Genomic DNA, 15,664 nt, shown 5'->3' with positions numbered 1-15,664 from the left:
CCTAAAGGTTGGGGTTGGAGGTACTGCCATTCACAGTCAAGATGCCAGTACTGGGCCATCCATATTGTATACTTGTGGACCTTCAACTTTTTTGCTTGATAATATTTTCTATCGTAAATTGTGATAGTTACAAATGATGTATCGTAAATATTGACATCTTTTAAAAAAATGTGTCTGTAAATGAATGTAGTGGACACATATATAGCAGAGCAATTTGATACTAACATTAACCATTTTTAAAATACATGAAAAAACTCTTACCATCAATGTTAAATTTTATCTGAGTCCTATGCTCCTGGAAAGCAGCAATGGTGAAGAAATTTCTCCCATCCTTTTGTGTTCCAGAAACTAGTTACTGCAAAGAAACACCCTGCCCCATATGACTGATAAGACTCCAGGATTCCCCCATTGTTTACCTATGACAAGTCCTGGCACGGACACTCCAAATTCCCATTCTTTGCCTCATTGATGATTAGCTGAACTGCTGGACCCATGGATCAATTGGAATAAAACGCTCATTAACCAAACTTTGGTTAAGCTTCTTTTCTTCCCCTAGGTCCCTGAACTCACCCTCAGCCAGAGCCAGTTTACAATCCCTCCTTAATGACCCCTCCAGGGAATAGGCTGGCCTCAGGATAAAACAATCTCCATATCTAATATTAATCTACTAACCTAATAGGATCTGGGATCTGGTCACTGCCACCCCCATATCCTGTTCTTTCTAGCCCCCTTTACTCCTCCCTATAAAGGAAAACCCTTTTTGCCTACCCTTGAGAACTAGCAGAGCATTTTCTCTATTGCAATAAATATCCCCTCCCAAACACCCACCCCACTAATCCTTTCAAATAAAGTCTCCCCTTACTAAATCTGGATTTGTTTTTTATTACATGCAACATTCTTTTTTCTTCTTCAACTTACATTTCCATTCAACATCCACTATGGAGATTTATCCTAGCATAATCTATTTTCATGCTTGGCAATATTTTCTGGAGAACCTGATCATACTTTTATGTCACAAAATTATGTATATCAATTTGAACTTGTTAACTCTAGAAAAATGTCCTGTGACCCATGAGGTTCTACGTGTTATTTTTTTTTCCTTCTGGATTGAGACATTGTTGCTATTATTTCTATTACAAGTGAGCAAATGATAAATATACAGCATTTCATTATATGAGCAATCCTCTTTACACATAAAAAGTGAGTTTTAATTAGAAATGCCATTGGAAACATGTCTCTTTAGGAGATAGATGGAGCCAGTTATTTTTCATTAAGTTTATAAATCTGGGGATGAATATCACTTTTTGCAAGAATGGGAAAGAGTTGGGCCTTCTGTTTTGTTTTTATGGATGTAAACACTGATAGAAACATTGTTCACATAAAAAGCAGATAGAAATGGAAGCAGTTTTCTCTGGCAATGTCAGTTCTTTTCATTCCTGATAATTATCTAGCCTCAAAAAAATTTTTTAATGACCCATTAGCTGGCAACATAATTAAACCCTCCTCTGATCATAGCGAAAGCAAAGAATCAGAAACCCACCAGACTTGTAGAAGGGTTTCTTGCCCAGTCCTCAATAATAACCCATATTTAGAACAGTCTTACTGAAACTGATAGGTGTCATTTCGGGGGGGGCTCCGAAAAGCCTGGTCCTTTATGTCTCAGTGCAGAAAGAATTCAGCAAGAGGCAAAGTGATAGATAAGAAGTGATTTATTAGAATGGGACGCTTGTGAGGCTTACAAGCGGGTGGGCAAGAGGGTTCCATGCCCGAGAACTTAGTGGGAACTTAGATTTATAATCAAAGGAAAAGTGGGGAGGGGGAAAAGACCACTTTCTTTTTCATTCTTGAGTAGACGTCATGCTTCCATCATCAACTCCTCGTCCAGGTTGGGCAGGGGAGTTTTTTGTCCCTACATAGTCAAGCCAGGACTTTAAAAATTATTTCAGGTCTCTGTACAATGAGCACCTTTCTATACTGAGCTCACTGGGCAGGATGTGGGTCTAATGCCACCATTGTTTTATTGTTTTGGGGCATGTCTCGTGCTTCTGTCACATGGTTTTGTTGCTAGGCAAGCCTGCTTGGTTTTGTGGTTAAGTAAACCTGCTTTCTTGAGTGATCATTAATCTTACTGTGGTCTCCCAAAACCTCCTGAAGTTCCCTATCTACAATCCCTTAATGGGGTTTCTAAGCTGACTATTTGATTATCCTACTCAATCCCTATCATTATTTTTCTTCTTCCCCAAGACTACTTTTATTTCCCAGGGTAATACCACAGAGCAAGATTTAGAATGTGTGTGTGTGACTTTCCTTTGTAAAGTGGGAGACAGCTGGTTATAAAAAGGGAGAGGGAAGCTGGACTCCAAGGACTCCAGGTCCATTCCCAGGTCTAGTCCCATGGGAGTCGAGGATCCGGTTACTGACTCTCTTAAAATCCTCCTTGCCCCGGGAGTTGCCTCTGACAAAGTCTCCATGTCTGAAAACAGCTGCTCGGCATCCCCTTCCCTTCTGCTCTCTGTCCTCTCAATGTTGCCTCTGAAGGAGTTCTGGAATCTGTCCCAAGCTCTTTATCCTCTCTACCACTCTGGCCACCAGGATCTTATTCCACCTGAATGTCCACAATCACCCCAACACCTATGCCTCTTTCTCCAGGCCGGGTCCATTCCTTTCCTACTGCAGCCAGAGTGAGCTTCCCCAAACGCAAATCCGCTGGTGAACCAGCTCTGGCTTGAATTCCTTCCAGCTCCCCCAAGCCTTCAGGAATCTGAGTGGTAAGCCTTATCCCTCTAGTGGCCTTCTCCTTTGTCCTGCTTCCCTCAAATCTGTACCCTGGTCAGAAAGAGCCAAGTTTTGGAACATGTACCCCTGGCCTTCTGGGTACATTTGCGATGCCACTGCTGCTTGCACAATGGAGCTAGAAGGAATCTGACTGCGTTGGTCTTTGTTTGCACCCTCGCTGTTTTCCCTTAATTTCTTGAAATGTCTATTTCCTTCATCGTAAAACAGAAATAATAGCACAAATCTCAAAGGGTTCGTCAGATTAAAGGGGTGTATTGCCTGGCACACTGTTAATGCTCACATAATAAATGCAAACTCATTGTTATTGTTTTTATTATTCACGTTGCACTGTTATCTGTTAACCTCTGTTACTGCACCAAACCATGAGCAACTAGAGTCCCCAGTGATTGTTCTTATTCTGTGTATCCCAATGCCGAGCCCATAGTAGGAACTTATTACTTATGAGTAAAGTATCGCAAAAGGATAAATGAAAAAGTAGCGTCGAAGGAGCAAACCTGACTTAAAAATCTTTTTTTTAGTGGCCATCGTGTATATTATTTCACCGAAACCCCTCGACACCAGAGGAGGTAGGGGTTATTCCTATTCTGCAAATGTGGGTGTGTACTCTGTAAGTCAGCCTGCCTTTAGTGGCACGGAGCTCATAGGAGCCCACATCCCGACCCAGGGAGCGGGATGGATTGGACAAAAGTGGGAGCAGAAGTGGGCGATAGGAGGCCACGATCCCCTCCAACCGCTTTAAAATTTCCCGCGGGCTGGGCCAGCCTTGGGCACAAACCACACCCCTCTAGGAGTCCCCGCCCCTTACGCTCCCAAGCGCCAACCCGCAGCGAGCCAGGCTCCCGGCCAATCAGAAGAGGTCTTAGGCGGGCGCTGCGGTTCAGCAAGCCAACAGGCTGGCGGCCGGAGCAGGGCTTGCCCGGGCGTGTTGGAGCTGCAGGTTCCCTGGACGCCACGTGCTGGCGTGAGAAGACTCTCGGGGCTTTCAGGTGATCTCGGGGACCATGCTGGGGATCGCGGGGTCGGGTAGGCTGGCGCGACGTGTCCCCGGCCGCAGGGCCCCGCGCGGTGTGTCCACCCCCGGCTTGTGGCGGGGGACGCCCGGCCGGGTCGGGCCGGCTCCCGGGCTCTCCGAAGTGCAGGCCTGGCCCCGGGCGCCGCCTGGCCCCCATCCCGCCCTGCTCGCGGATCTCGGGCCTGAGTGGGCGGCGCTGGACGATGGGACTCGGCCTGGTGGGCGTCTGCCCGGCCGCCGCGACCAGTGAGTGACCAATGCCTCAGTCCTTCCCTGGGTGAGGCCAGGCCTCCCACACGTCACTCCTCGGAACGCCGGCGCCGGGGGAGATAGTGCAGGGCTCTCCTCTGACTGTTCTCGTCTCGTGAACTTTTTAGTAGCACAGGGGATCTTATCGAGCCAGCTTTTCTCAAATTCGGGCGATTATTAGTATCTTGGCAAGGGGGTGGGGCCGCGCACTCTTTGAAATACAGATTCCAGGCCACGTTTCCCCAAATGGCAGTTACGAAGGTGTGGGGAGTAGGCCTGGAAATCAGCCTTTTAAACAGACGTTTAAACAGACTAGGTTGGGGAAGCCCCTAACCTAGTTCAGTGCTGGACTTCATAAACCCTCGTTTTAAGTTAGGAGACCAAGTGCCTTGGTCCAGTTGATCTAGCTCTTTAGGGCCAGAGCGGGGTCTAGAACTGCCCACCTTCCTGATCAGCCAGCAGGTTGGTGGCCCTGAGGCCACTGGGGATTCTGACTTTGAGGTTCCTTTGGGCCTTTGCCCAAAGGCCTGGTGGCTGCTGATTCAAAGTGCTGGTTCTGGGCTGGAGAGAGATTTGTTTGCCTCACTGAAATACTTTTATTTGAGCAAAACTTCTCCTGAGCTTCCCTGAGCTCCATGTGGGAGCCCAGGATGAGGAAGGTGTGCCCTTGATGATTAATTGTTGGTTCTGACGTGTCAGCTAGGTCAGGGCATGCAGAGAACTGCATTTATCTCTTGCAACACAGGGCCAGGGCCACAGAGACCTTTTTTCTCGGGGATCCTAATCTCTGGCTTCTTTGAAACCTTGCCAACAGTGTTAGGGAGGCCACTGACCCTTGTCCTGGCCTCAGCTCCTGACCTGTAGGGTCCTTAGCCGTCTCAGAGAAGGGAAAGGGCCCTCCTCCCCTACAAAAGTCAGTTATTAGTGGGTCTCTGTCTTCTTAGGCCTCCCCATTACTGGGCTGAGACAAATTGAGGTTCTGTATTTGTCAGCCTTAATATGTGACTTGTCAATATGAAGAAGGTGATTACAGTTAAGAGCCCTTTTAAAAAGGAGAAGACTTCTTGGGGAAGGGATAAGCAAGCAGAGGGAGGGTGAGGCAGGATGGGTCACCGTGCCTCCCCCTGGCCCAGGCATCACCAAATGGCAGTTCATCTCCCCTCCCATTTCTCTTAGTCTCTGCTGCTATTGCGCAGATTCGTATGTTCTCCAGGTCTCTTCCTATATGGCAGTTGTGATCCCCCTCGCGCTAGAACTCTAGGGAGATTGGTTCCCATCCACCTCTGGATTAAGCCCAAACTTTTACCACTCTCCAGGAACAGTTCTTTCTCACTGTCCACACCGCACCCATCTCCTCGCCCCTTACCTCCTTGCTTTCCAATTGCTGCACCAAACTCCTTGCTTTCCCACAATGTATGTGCTTTGCCTCCTGGACTTTGTTTCTGTGTTTTTTTCAGTCTGGATGCCCTTCCCTTCCCGGGCTCCCTGGTGGATCTTTCTGAAACCCTTCAAAGTGTCCCCTCCACTGCCAGGGTTTTTCTAACCTAGCGCTTCTGCTTTTTAAATACCTGGCCTGGTGACTCAGGCATGGGTCCTTTGTCCATTGCTCCCATCCTGAGCACACTCTTGTAAGTTTCTGACTATCTCTCTCCCGACCAAACCAGAGTTCCCTGAGGATGTGGTCACTTCCAGCTCTGTAATCCCCACAGTCTGGCAGATAGCAGGCCTGGTGTCAGCTTCTGGAGAGGATCCGCTCCATGCCAGGTCCCGGGCTGGCTGTAGGGGAAGGGACAGAGACAAACAAAGCTCTCTCCCTGCCTTCAGAGTGCTTGCTCTGAGGTAGGCTGTATGTAACTATTGACTTTGAAGAGTGCAGTAAATTCTCTGATTGTGCTGCCAGAGCAGAGAGGGGTGAACTTCTTTGCTCCCCAGTTAGACTGTAATTGTCCGGGGTCAGGGCTACTGTGCCTGAGAAGGTCACTTTCAGTGACCTCCCTAGGTGCCTTTGGGGCTCCCTCGCTTGACCCGCCGAGACCAGTATAGGGACACCACCTTGGGGTAGGAAAAGCCACCAGGGTGTGATGGGCTTCCCAGAGTGCGGACAGAAGGTGGAGTGGTAAAAAGCGGACAGGGGCAGTTCCTCCAGCCAGCCCTACCTTGTGCCTTACGCCCAAATGGCATCAGGCTGAAGGTGGGGTACTTTTTTCAGGCCTTTGCCCCTAACATGTCCACTGATTCCTCTCCCTTCTACCTGGAGGACTACTGTTCCACGTTCACGCAGACTTAACCTCTTCAGCCTGTCCTGCTTCCCTGGCACTTCTCACGCAGCCCTTCACACGCCTTCTGCTCCGTTTCTGTCTCTGCAGTGAGACTCAACTCTTGGAGTCCAGGATCTTTCTTTGTAACTCTCTGCCCAGCTCTTGCCACAGTTGGGACCCCAGAGGCCTCAGTGTGACATTGGCCTGTGCAACCCGGAGGATTGTTCCAGAAGGGCTTCCTGGAGGATGTAGAAAGGGTAGGGGGGATGTGAGTGGGAAGGGAGGCAGGAGGAAGGCCTGTGGGTTGGGAGTCCAGGCTGAGGCAGCTCTGGCCTGGGAAGAACTGGTTACCAACCATGAGCAGGAGTCTTTACCTCTGGGGGAAAGGGAGCATATAATACACGCCAGGAGGGAATTCCCCGGTGGTCCAGTGGTTAGGACTCGGCGCTTCCACTGCCGTGGCCTGGGTTCAATCCCTGGTTGGGGAACTAAGATCCCGCAAGCCGGGTGGCCATAAATGAATGGATGGATGGATGGATGGGTGGATGGATGGCCCGGATTCAGTCCCTGGTTGGGGAACTAAGGTCGCGCAAGCCGCGTGACCAAAAATGAGTGAATGAATGAATAAATAAGTAAAATAAAATAAAAAAGCAAATTATTAAAGAGGCAAAAGGGACTTCTCTGGCAGTCCAGTGGTTAAGACTTCATGCTTCCAATGCAGGGTGTAGGGGTTTGATCCCTGGTTGGGGAACTGAGATCCCGCATGCTGCTCAGCCAAAATAAATAAATAAATAAAAGGCAAACAATAAAAAGATAAAGTCCTTTAAATATATATATATATATGCAGGGAGCATATAATATATGCAGATATGCAGTTTAATGGGGATTTGGCCACAGTCCAAATATACACTAACCAAGGGAAACTTGGGACATGACACTGCTGACTCCACAGAAAATCCCTTTGTTCCTATTAAAAATAGTTGATTCAGGAGTTAAGGATGAGCAGCTAAATTTTACCCAGATGTACTAGGAAATAGCATTTTCATGAATACAGATGCAACTAAAATTGGTCATCTGTAAGGATTTTAAAGGCTACATCAAGGTATATAGTCTTGACTAAAGACAGATTAATGAACCAAATGACTGTAATAATTAGTATTCTTTTTTTTTTTAATAGTTAGTATTCTTAATAATAATAGGGTGGGGAAGGGAAGGATTAGGAGTTTGGGATTAGTAGATGCAAACTATTATGTATAGAATGGATGAACAACAAGGTCCTACTGTATAGCACAGGGAACTATATTCAGTATCCTGTGATAAACCATAATGGAAAAGACTGTGAAAAAGAATGTATATATACGTGTAACTGAGTCCCTTTGCTGTACAGCAGAAATTAACAGCATTGTAAATAAACTATACTTCAATAGAATTTAAAAAAATAAAGAATAATAATTTTAAAAAATATATGCAGATCCTAGCACACATGGATTGTGCCTTTTCCTCTTCACACGGGAAGGGTAGTAGGGCCATTTTACATGCAAAGAACCTGAAGCTCTGGTTAGGTAACTTATACAGAGCTGAGTTAGCCCCTGCTCTGTCTACTTCAAAGCGCTGGTTTTCTGGTGTGTTCAAAACATACTGGCTGACTTAGTACAGCAAACAAGATGAGGTTTTCCAAGCTACATCCTTCACTGTTGGGAAGATGCCATCCTTATTGCATGGGATTTGCAAACCCATGTGAGCAACAAATATTTCCTATGACAGTGGTGTGTGACAGCATCTCTTTACAACCCACCGTTCAGGGATGGAGAGCTTGTGGGAGGTACCACAGGAATCTGCAGCACTATATGTCAGGGCTTTTTCTCTTTCTCTTTTAGAGTTGAGCTGGTTTACCAGCACACCAGTGCCTGTAGGCTTCAGTGATTAAACTACATGTCCAACTGTATTTAAATGTTTGTAGACAGTGTTGTGATGAGTGAATTAGAAGAAAGTCATTTACTAGATTACATCATTTTAGTTAACACATACCAAAAATACAACTATTGTGGGTTTCCTGTGAAATATTTTCTCCAGGTTTTGCTGTGCGTCTTGCGTTCACATTTCATAAAGTTTTTGTTTTTGTTTTTTTAAAATAAGATATCATATATATGCCGTTTCTGTAACCTTTATTTTCTCATAGCCGTACCTCTAAAATGTTTTGATGCTAATGGTATTGGAGGTAAGCTATGGCTTGGAGGTTGAGAGCATGGATTCTGGGTTCACATCAGCCTTTGTCTATGTATTAATTGGGCAAGTTACTTAACCTCTATGCCTCAGTTTTTGTACCTGTAATATGAGGATAATAATGCTTTGTTCAAGTTGTTGGGAAGATTGAGTAATTCCATGTAAAGTACTTAAAACAGTGGCTTTGCAGGTGGTATCAATTGTATGAGTGCAATTATTATTGAAATAGGTCCTTGACTCCATCTGGGATGCTGAGACAAAGTGTAGGGCTCTGGGGCAGCCTGGCAGTAGAGCACTGCAGGGAGGGAGGAAGAGAGGGATGGAGGGGCAGGGCTGGCCTGGGACACTCCTCACTCAGCCCCTCTGCCCTATGTGTTCTCTCCCCAGGCTGCTGCCCCGTAGGCAGATTACCTCCCAGACCTCCCTTGCCCTGAGCGGTGAGCTGATTGGGATGGTGGCCCGGGAAGCTCCAGAGTCTGCCCAGTGCCTGTGCCCTTCCCTGGCCAGCCTGAATGCCAAGGATGTGCTTCGGAGGAAACACAAGAGGAAGAGCCGACAGCACCAGCGGTTCCTGGCCCGGAAGGCCTTGCTGCAGGAGCATGGGTTGTGGAGCACACCCCCGGAGCCAGGATCCTCCCCAGGCACCGAAGCCGCCAGTAGTGTGAGGCAGCGTCCAAGGGCTGAATCTGGAGGTGCCCCATGCAGCAGAAAGCCCACCCCCAGAGAATCTGCTGGGCCCTTGCCCAGCAAGTGCGTGGCTATCGACTGTGAGATGGTGGGCACGGGACCCCGAGGGCGGGTGAGTGAGCTGGCCCGCTGCTCCGTGGTGAGTTACTACGGCGAGGTCCTCTACGACAAGTACATCCAGCCTGAGATGCCCATCGTGGACTACCGCACTCGCTGGAGCGGCATCACCAGGCAGCACATGCGCAAGGCCATCCCCTTCCAGGTGGCCCAGAAAGAGGTGAGGGCAGGGCTGGGGGCTTGGGGTCAGTGTGATGGGCTGGGAAGAGCAGCCCCGGGTCTGAGTCAACACTTAGCCACTAGAAGCGAGAGACCTTGGGGAAGTTACTTAACTTCTCCAAACATTTGGGTTTCCTCTCCATAGAAAAGGGTGAATAGAAATCCTGCCCTACCTGCGTGGAAGGGGTGCTGGGGTGTCCCACGTGATAGTGTTTGTGGAGAGGCCGCGCCAACTGTAAGATGCGAAACGGCTTCTTTTGTGTTATAAAAGCACTATGTGTCTGAGTAAAATTTGTAAGGCCCACAGTGCTGTCACCTTCAGGTGTTAAATGTTTTGGTATTTTTTTTTTAATGTTAGTTTTTCATTGCTTTGAAAAAAATTAGTGTTGGGACCACACTGACATGACAGGAATTCCCAAACGTCCTCGAGCATAGGAAACACCTAAATCCTTGTTAACGATCTTGGATCCTTGTCCTCAGATCCCTCCGTAGAGATTCTGATCCTGCAGGTCTCTAGGCCTTGGGAGGGCTCTGGTGTGTGCGTTCCTAAAAACCGTCATGCTGTGTAAACTTGCACGATAAAAACCCCAGAGCTGATGGGGAAAAAGGGGTTAGGGACACAATGCCCAAAAAACTTCATTAATGACACCCCAAAAGTAAAAAGATAGAAACCTTATAACAGTGGGAGCACAGTTTTGCACAGGTTCAGTGGTTGAGAAATGCGTAAGTACGGCACTTTGCCTTGAAAAGACCTGGAGCGCTCGGGGAAGTGGGTGTTGCGGGGGGGGGGGGGGGTGGGGGTGGCGGCTCGCGCTGTGGGAGGGGTTGAGGGAGTTACCCGAAGTCAGGAGGTGGGAAGCCAGGTGGAGGCAGCACGCTGGTGAACTGCGCTGGCTGGTAGGCTTGCAAGGCCTGAGCGCTTTCTGGATTCCCCAGTGGCTCTGCTCAGCTAGGTGAGGTTTCTGCATTCACTTTCACCCTTCTGTTTCTCAAGGGCGAAATTTGCATTATTCTCAAGTCACATCCTAATATATCAACCGTGTTGGAACATTTTGCATTTTCAAACCAAGCGTTGTAGCAGAACTACTTAACATTTCTGGTTTATTCTTGGGATAAGGTGCATTTAGGAAATACTGATATTAGTCATCTTGTGTCTTCCTTTTTCACATAAGATACACCCTAAGGATTTCTTTCTAAAAGGTTATTTATCAAGCAGGTTGATCAGGAATAGAAGCAGCAGGAAGGGAGGTAGGTGGTGAGCCCTCCAGCTCCCCCGTGCTTCCCTCAGCCTGCCAAGAGCTGGACCACATTGGATCTGCCTGGACTCTGAGCCAGTGTGGAGTGTGCTGGGTGCCTTCCCACCGCGTGGCGTGTGTGTGTGTGTGTGTGTGTGTGTTATGGGGGGGTGGTGACTAGAGTGGTGTGGCCCGTCCCTACCACTAAAGTCTAAATGCACCTTATCCATACGCCGTGAAGGCTGAGTTTAGCGATAAACCACGTGTCGCCAGCAGAGGCAGCTGTGGGAGGCTGGTGGCGGGTGATAAGGAGATGCCCGTGGCCCTGGACGTGGCCTCCCTAGGGCCTGAGGAGGGCGGGAGGCAGGAAAGAGAGGCGCGCATTGTGTAGGTGGTCAGAGCTGAGCCAGAGAGCATGTTTCGAGGGTGAGAAGCGGGAGTCCTGTACAGCAGAGGGGCAAAGGGACAGAATCCTGAAGATAAGGACCGTTCATTAATGCTGTACAAGCTGCCGTTGGTGATACGTCTCCAGTGCCTGGCACAGTTCTGGGACTTCACCCTGACCCCCTCCCGTGTGCTGAGCTGTCACAGAGCATCACTAGTCCAGGCAGACATGGTCCCTGCGTGTTACCATGAGCTCACAGTGGGGGCAGCCGGACAGGCCACGCGGAGCTGAATGTGTGCTTAGAAAATGTGGTGAATCCCCCGAAGGAGAGAACAGTAGGGTCCTGATGGCGTTGGGGGAGGCCTCCTGATGTGTAAGGTGAGACCTGCCTGAGAGGAGTTGGTGGGGGGCGGGTGCCGGGGGGCTGGCGAGGTCTTCCGGGCTGAGAGAGAAGAGCCTGTGCTGGCAGGAAAGAGTGCTTGTATCGGGTCACTTACCCGTCCAAGAGCCCCTTAATGCTCACTACCACCCCACCAATGCCGTCGCCAGCTTTCCTGTTTTGCAGGTGTGGGGGAAGCTTAAGTGGCCCCCTGATTATAGCAAGTAGTGAGTAGAGGGTCTGGATTCAAACTCGGGGCAACTTGGTTGACAGTGGAGCCCGTGGTCGCCCCTCTGCGCTGCCTCACTCCAGAGGGGTCCCCGCACCCACTGGTCAGGGTGTCAGGATGTGTCTTGTGCCCGCCTGACAGTGGGGCCTTCCCGACTCCTCCTCTGCTCACAGATCCTCAGGCTCCTGAAGGGCAAGGTGTTGGTGGGGCACGCCCTGCACAATGACTTCCAGGCCCTCAAGTACATCCACCCTCGGGGCCAGACCCGGGACACCACTTATGTCCCCAGCCTCCTCAGCCAGCCCAGCCTCCACGCCCGGACCCGCGTCTCTCTCAAGGACCTGGCCCTGCAGCTGCTGCACAAGAAGATCCAGGTGCATGGTGCAGGGGGGCTGGGGGAGCGAGAGGGCCTGGCCTCCATGCTGGCCTGGCCACGGACAGGCCGGGGGCTGTGCCTCCAGCATGCCAGTCCCAGTCCTGGGGCTCCCGTGTGTCCACACAGCCCTGGGTGTTTTCTCTCCACCGCCCTCCTTCCCCAGCACTTTGTGACAGCCAGCCACACCCTCCCGGGCTGCTGTTGTTCAGATCTGTCTCCCACCCAGTTCCTGGCTCTGTCCCCACGCTTGCATGTAGAACCCCATCTCCTGCAGCCTTCGGTCAGGGGCAGCTGATCGCTCTTGCTCCTGCTGTGCTTCACATTCATAATTCCATCTGCTCCTCAAGCCTTTGAAGCAGGGATTTTTAACCAGGTTTTCTATTTGAGGAAACGGGCTTCAAGAAACTAGGCTTGTGGTACAGCTGGGATTCTAGCGTTTGTCTGTGTGACTAGGACCCATGCCCTTCCCACTGTACCAGGCTGTACACCCGCATTCTGAGAGTATGCATCTCTGGGCCAGGACCCAGCCCGGGCCGCTGGGCCCCCACCAGGACTGCGGGCAGTGATGCGTGGGCTCTCGTCCGCAGGTGGGCCAGCACGGGCACTCGTCGGTGGAAGACGCCGTGACGGCCATGGAGCTCTACCGGCTGGTGGAGGTGCAGTGGGAACAGCAGGAGGCCAGCAGCCTCCAACCTCACCCTGAGGACAGAGAGCCCGACAGCAGCACAGACATGGAGCAGTACATGGAGGACCAGTACTGGCCGGAGGACCCGGCCCAGGGCGCCAGCAGAGGAACAGGGGAGGCGCCGGGCAGAACGGAGTGAGGCAGGAGAAGCTCCACTGGGGAGCGGGGACCAGGAGTGGCTGGGGCCGGATGCCACCAGTGTCCCCCAGGGCCTAAAGTGTTGGGACCATCTGCCCACAGCACAGTCCCCGATTCTGTGGTTTTGCTGATGGCACTTTATAGGCACCATGAAAATGGCAGGTGGGCTAGCTGCTAGAGCCCAGCAGGAGTAGGGGATGCACCGGCAGACTTCCCACCCCCAGGCTGTGCTCTCTAAAGGGATGATCTCTCCCTGCTTGGGGGCGGGGGGTGTGGGTGTCCCTATTCAAGAATTCCCTTGTCTCGCCCCAGTGCCCTGGGGTAAAGCTCTCTTCCTGTTGTCACCATCTACCTCTTCCTCCACAGTCATTTTCAGGAGAATAACTACGCCCTGAAGCTACAGAGTTTAGGCCACTCAAGGGTCATTTTGTCCCTTTCTCTCAGAACTGGAACTCTGGCTGTAGCCATCGTAGGAGCTGCCAGGCTACAATGGAATAGCAGAGACCACAGCTCGTGGGGAGCTGGGTCCTCACTTGCTCACCACCAGAAGTCACCAGGCACTATTCTGGGAGGAGGGAAGGCAGATAGGCTTTGGGTGGAGACTGGCATATGTATTTTGACCCAAGCCAGGCATTCCTCCTGCCCACCCAGCGCTAGGCTCTCTTAAGCAAAAGTCTGAGAAACAAGACAGCGGTTTGAATTCTGGGACCCCTGTGCAGAATTGCCCACAGGGATCTTTATTTATTGAGAGCAAGGCTACGGGTCTGTAGGGGAGCAGAGGGCGGGTCCACTGGGGCCGGGCCGGGCATTGACAGCTGTGCAGCTGTTGCACTCGGGTGGGTGCCCCCAATCACTGTGGTGGTTGGGTTTTCTCCAGATTTCTAAAAATGTTCTGTGTCGGGATTCATCCCCTATCCCTCTTTCCTTGTTTCCTAAGGGGCAGTTTGGGGGTATTGGGGTAACCCAGAGCTCAGGTCACACAGAACCTTTGAGCCCCATCTTTGCTCATCACTCAATAGCTTTGAGACTTAGGCAAGTGTGTGACTTCACTCTTGAGTCTGTTCCCTTGTCTGTAAAATGGGGATAATGACACCACTACCTCACAGGGTTGTTAGGAGGATGAAGTGCTGAGTGCTTGGCCCAGTGCCTGGCGCCTAGTAAGCCGAGGTCAGTGCGAGCGGCTGTGTTTTAAGGATCAGTGTTGGGCTTTCCGGGTAACACCTGAACACGCCCTTGCGTTGAGTGGCTTTGACCCAGACAGGACTGTCCTCGTGGCTGTTCCAGCAGGTGGGGCACAGGCCTCTGAGGACAACTCAGAGGTTCCGGGCTCTCACGGTTCCCCGTGATGTGTGGATTTCACGTCAGCCTGAGCAAAGCAGCAGGGCCAGGAAGGGAGAGACACTGAAACCACGCAACTGCAAAAGCAGGGCCGCAGATTGTTCTGGGAGCTGGCTGAGTCACTGACCACACCTGGCCTGGCTCCAGGACTTTGTTCTGGGTTCCTTAAATGCCTGTAGCTGAAGCCACACTCTCAGTTGAGAAGTAGCTTTGGTTCTTTGGTCTGTGGGTTGAGGAAGGATGGAGCTGCTAGCAGTGGGGAGATGTACTGGGTTTAAAATCAGCTTTGTTGTAAAACCTGGAAAAAAACTCAATTGAAAAGTGGGTAAAGCGGCCTTTTCTTTGAATTCTTCAGCTAGGGTGGGAGGGTGGCTTGGGGGAGGGATTGTGGAGATGCTGGGGCGCTGAGTCTTGCTGGGTGCTTTGACCTTTGAGGTGGGCGGCTTTCAAGATGATGCTTTGGGATGTAGCAAGAAAATACTACAGAATTTATATAGTTTATTATTTTTTTTCCTTTATTTTTTATTTTTTTTAACATCTTTATTGGAGTATAATTGCTTTACAGTGGTGTGTTAGTTTCTGCTTTATAACAAAGTGAATCAGCTATACATATACATATAGCCCCATATCTCCTCCCTCTCGCGTCTCCCTCCCATCCTCCCTATCCCACCCCTCTAGGTGGTCACAAAGCACCGAGCTGATCTCCCTGTGCTATGCAGCTGCTTCCCACTATAGTTTATTTTTGAAAATTTTATAACTGCCCTAGTATAGAGCACAAGTTTATTAAACTTGTTTCTCTTTGAAGGTATGTACTCACTTTTTTTATTTTTAAAAACTTTTTTTGGTTTTAAATATAAAATACACAATATAAAATTTACCATCTTAGCCATTTTTAAGGGTAGAGTTAAGTAGTGTTAAATATATTCACATTGTTGTGCAACCCGTCTCCAGAACTGTATTATCTTGCAAAACTGAAACTCTATACTCATTAAACAATAGCTCCTCATTCCCTCCTCCTTCCAACGCCTGGCAACTACTGTTCTTTCTGTTTTTATGAATTTGATTAGGTACCTCATGTAAGTGGAATCCTACAGTACTTGCCTTTTTCTGTCTGGCTTATTTCACTTAACATAATGTCCTCAGAGTTTGTCCCTGAAGTTGTAGTATGTGTCAGAATTTCCTTCCATTTTAAGGCTAAATAATAATTCATTTGGATGTATATGACACCTTTTGTTCATCCATCCATCCATACATCAACAGACGTTTGGGTTACTTCTCCCTCTTGGTTATTGTGAGTAATGCTACTATGTCTCTCCAGGACCCTGCTTTCGATTCTTTTGGGTATACACCCAGAAGTGGCATTGCTGGACCATGGTAATTGTGTTTGTTTATTTATTT

At 49.6% G+C, this 15,664-nt stretch overlaps 2 protein-coding genes across 3 annotated transcripts in view; both read left to right on the top strand.

Annotated features, from left to right (window-relative positions):
* Nucleotides 1–3,700: 3,700 nt before the first annotated feature.
* AEN (apoptosis enhancing nuclease) lies at nucleotides 3,701–15,070 on the top strand. 2 transcript variants are annotated; one of them, XM_059912513.1, is made up of 4 exons: nucleotides 3,701–3,782; nucleotides 8,926–9,502; nucleotides 11,903–12,103; nucleotides 12,693–15,070. In XM_059912513.1, the coding sequence occupies exons 2-4, from the start codon at nucleotides 8,990–8,992 to the stop codon at nucleotides 12,927–12,929; spliced, it is 951 nt and encodes a 316-aa protein (XP_059768496.1). In that variant the 5' UTR covers nucleotides 3,701–3,782; nucleotides 8,926–8,989; the 3' UTR covers nucleotides 12,930–15,070. The 2 variants fall into 2 exon arrangements, with proteins under 2 accessions (XP_059768496.1, XP_059768495.1); XM_059912512.1 differs by lacking the exon at nucleotides 3,701–3,782 and having other exon boundaries at nucleotides 8,907–9,502.
* ISG20 (interferon stimulated exonuclease gene 20) overlaps nucleotides 9,415–15,664 on the top strand; it is a 22,984-nt gene continuing 16,734 nt past the window's right edge. The window contains exon 1 of the mRNA XM_059912515.1: nucleotides 9,415–9,502. The gene's annotated coding sequence lies outside the window, so the exon portion shown is untranslated. The remainder of the gene's footprint in view (nucleotides 9,503–15,664) is intronic.

Source organism: Balaenoptera ricei, chromosome 2 (genome assembly GCF_028023285.1).
Source record: "Balaenoptera ricei isolate mBalRic1 chromosome 2, mBalRic1.hap2, whole genome shotgun sequence".
Classification (NCBI taxonomy): Eukaryota; Metazoa; Chordata; class Mammalia; order Artiodactyla; family Balaenopteridae; genus Balaenoptera; species Balaenoptera ricei.
This window is presented reverse-complemented; position numbering and strand designations above follow the sequence as displayed.

Bases quoted from the DNA above. Each gene is read 5' to 3' on its own strand.
- AEN (XM_059912512.1), top strand. From the start codon at position 8,909: ATGTGTTCTCTCCCCAGGCTGCTGCCCCGTAGGCAGATTACCTCCCAG. The intron at 9,503-11,902 runs GTGAGGGCAGGG...CTCTGCTCACAG, and splicing joins TCCAGGTGGCCCAGAAAGAG to ATCCTCAGGCTCCTGAAGGG. The intron at 12,104-12,692 runs GTGCATGGTGCA...TCTCGTCCGCAG, and splicing joins TGCTGCACAAGAAGATCCAG to GTGGGCCAGCACGGGCACTC.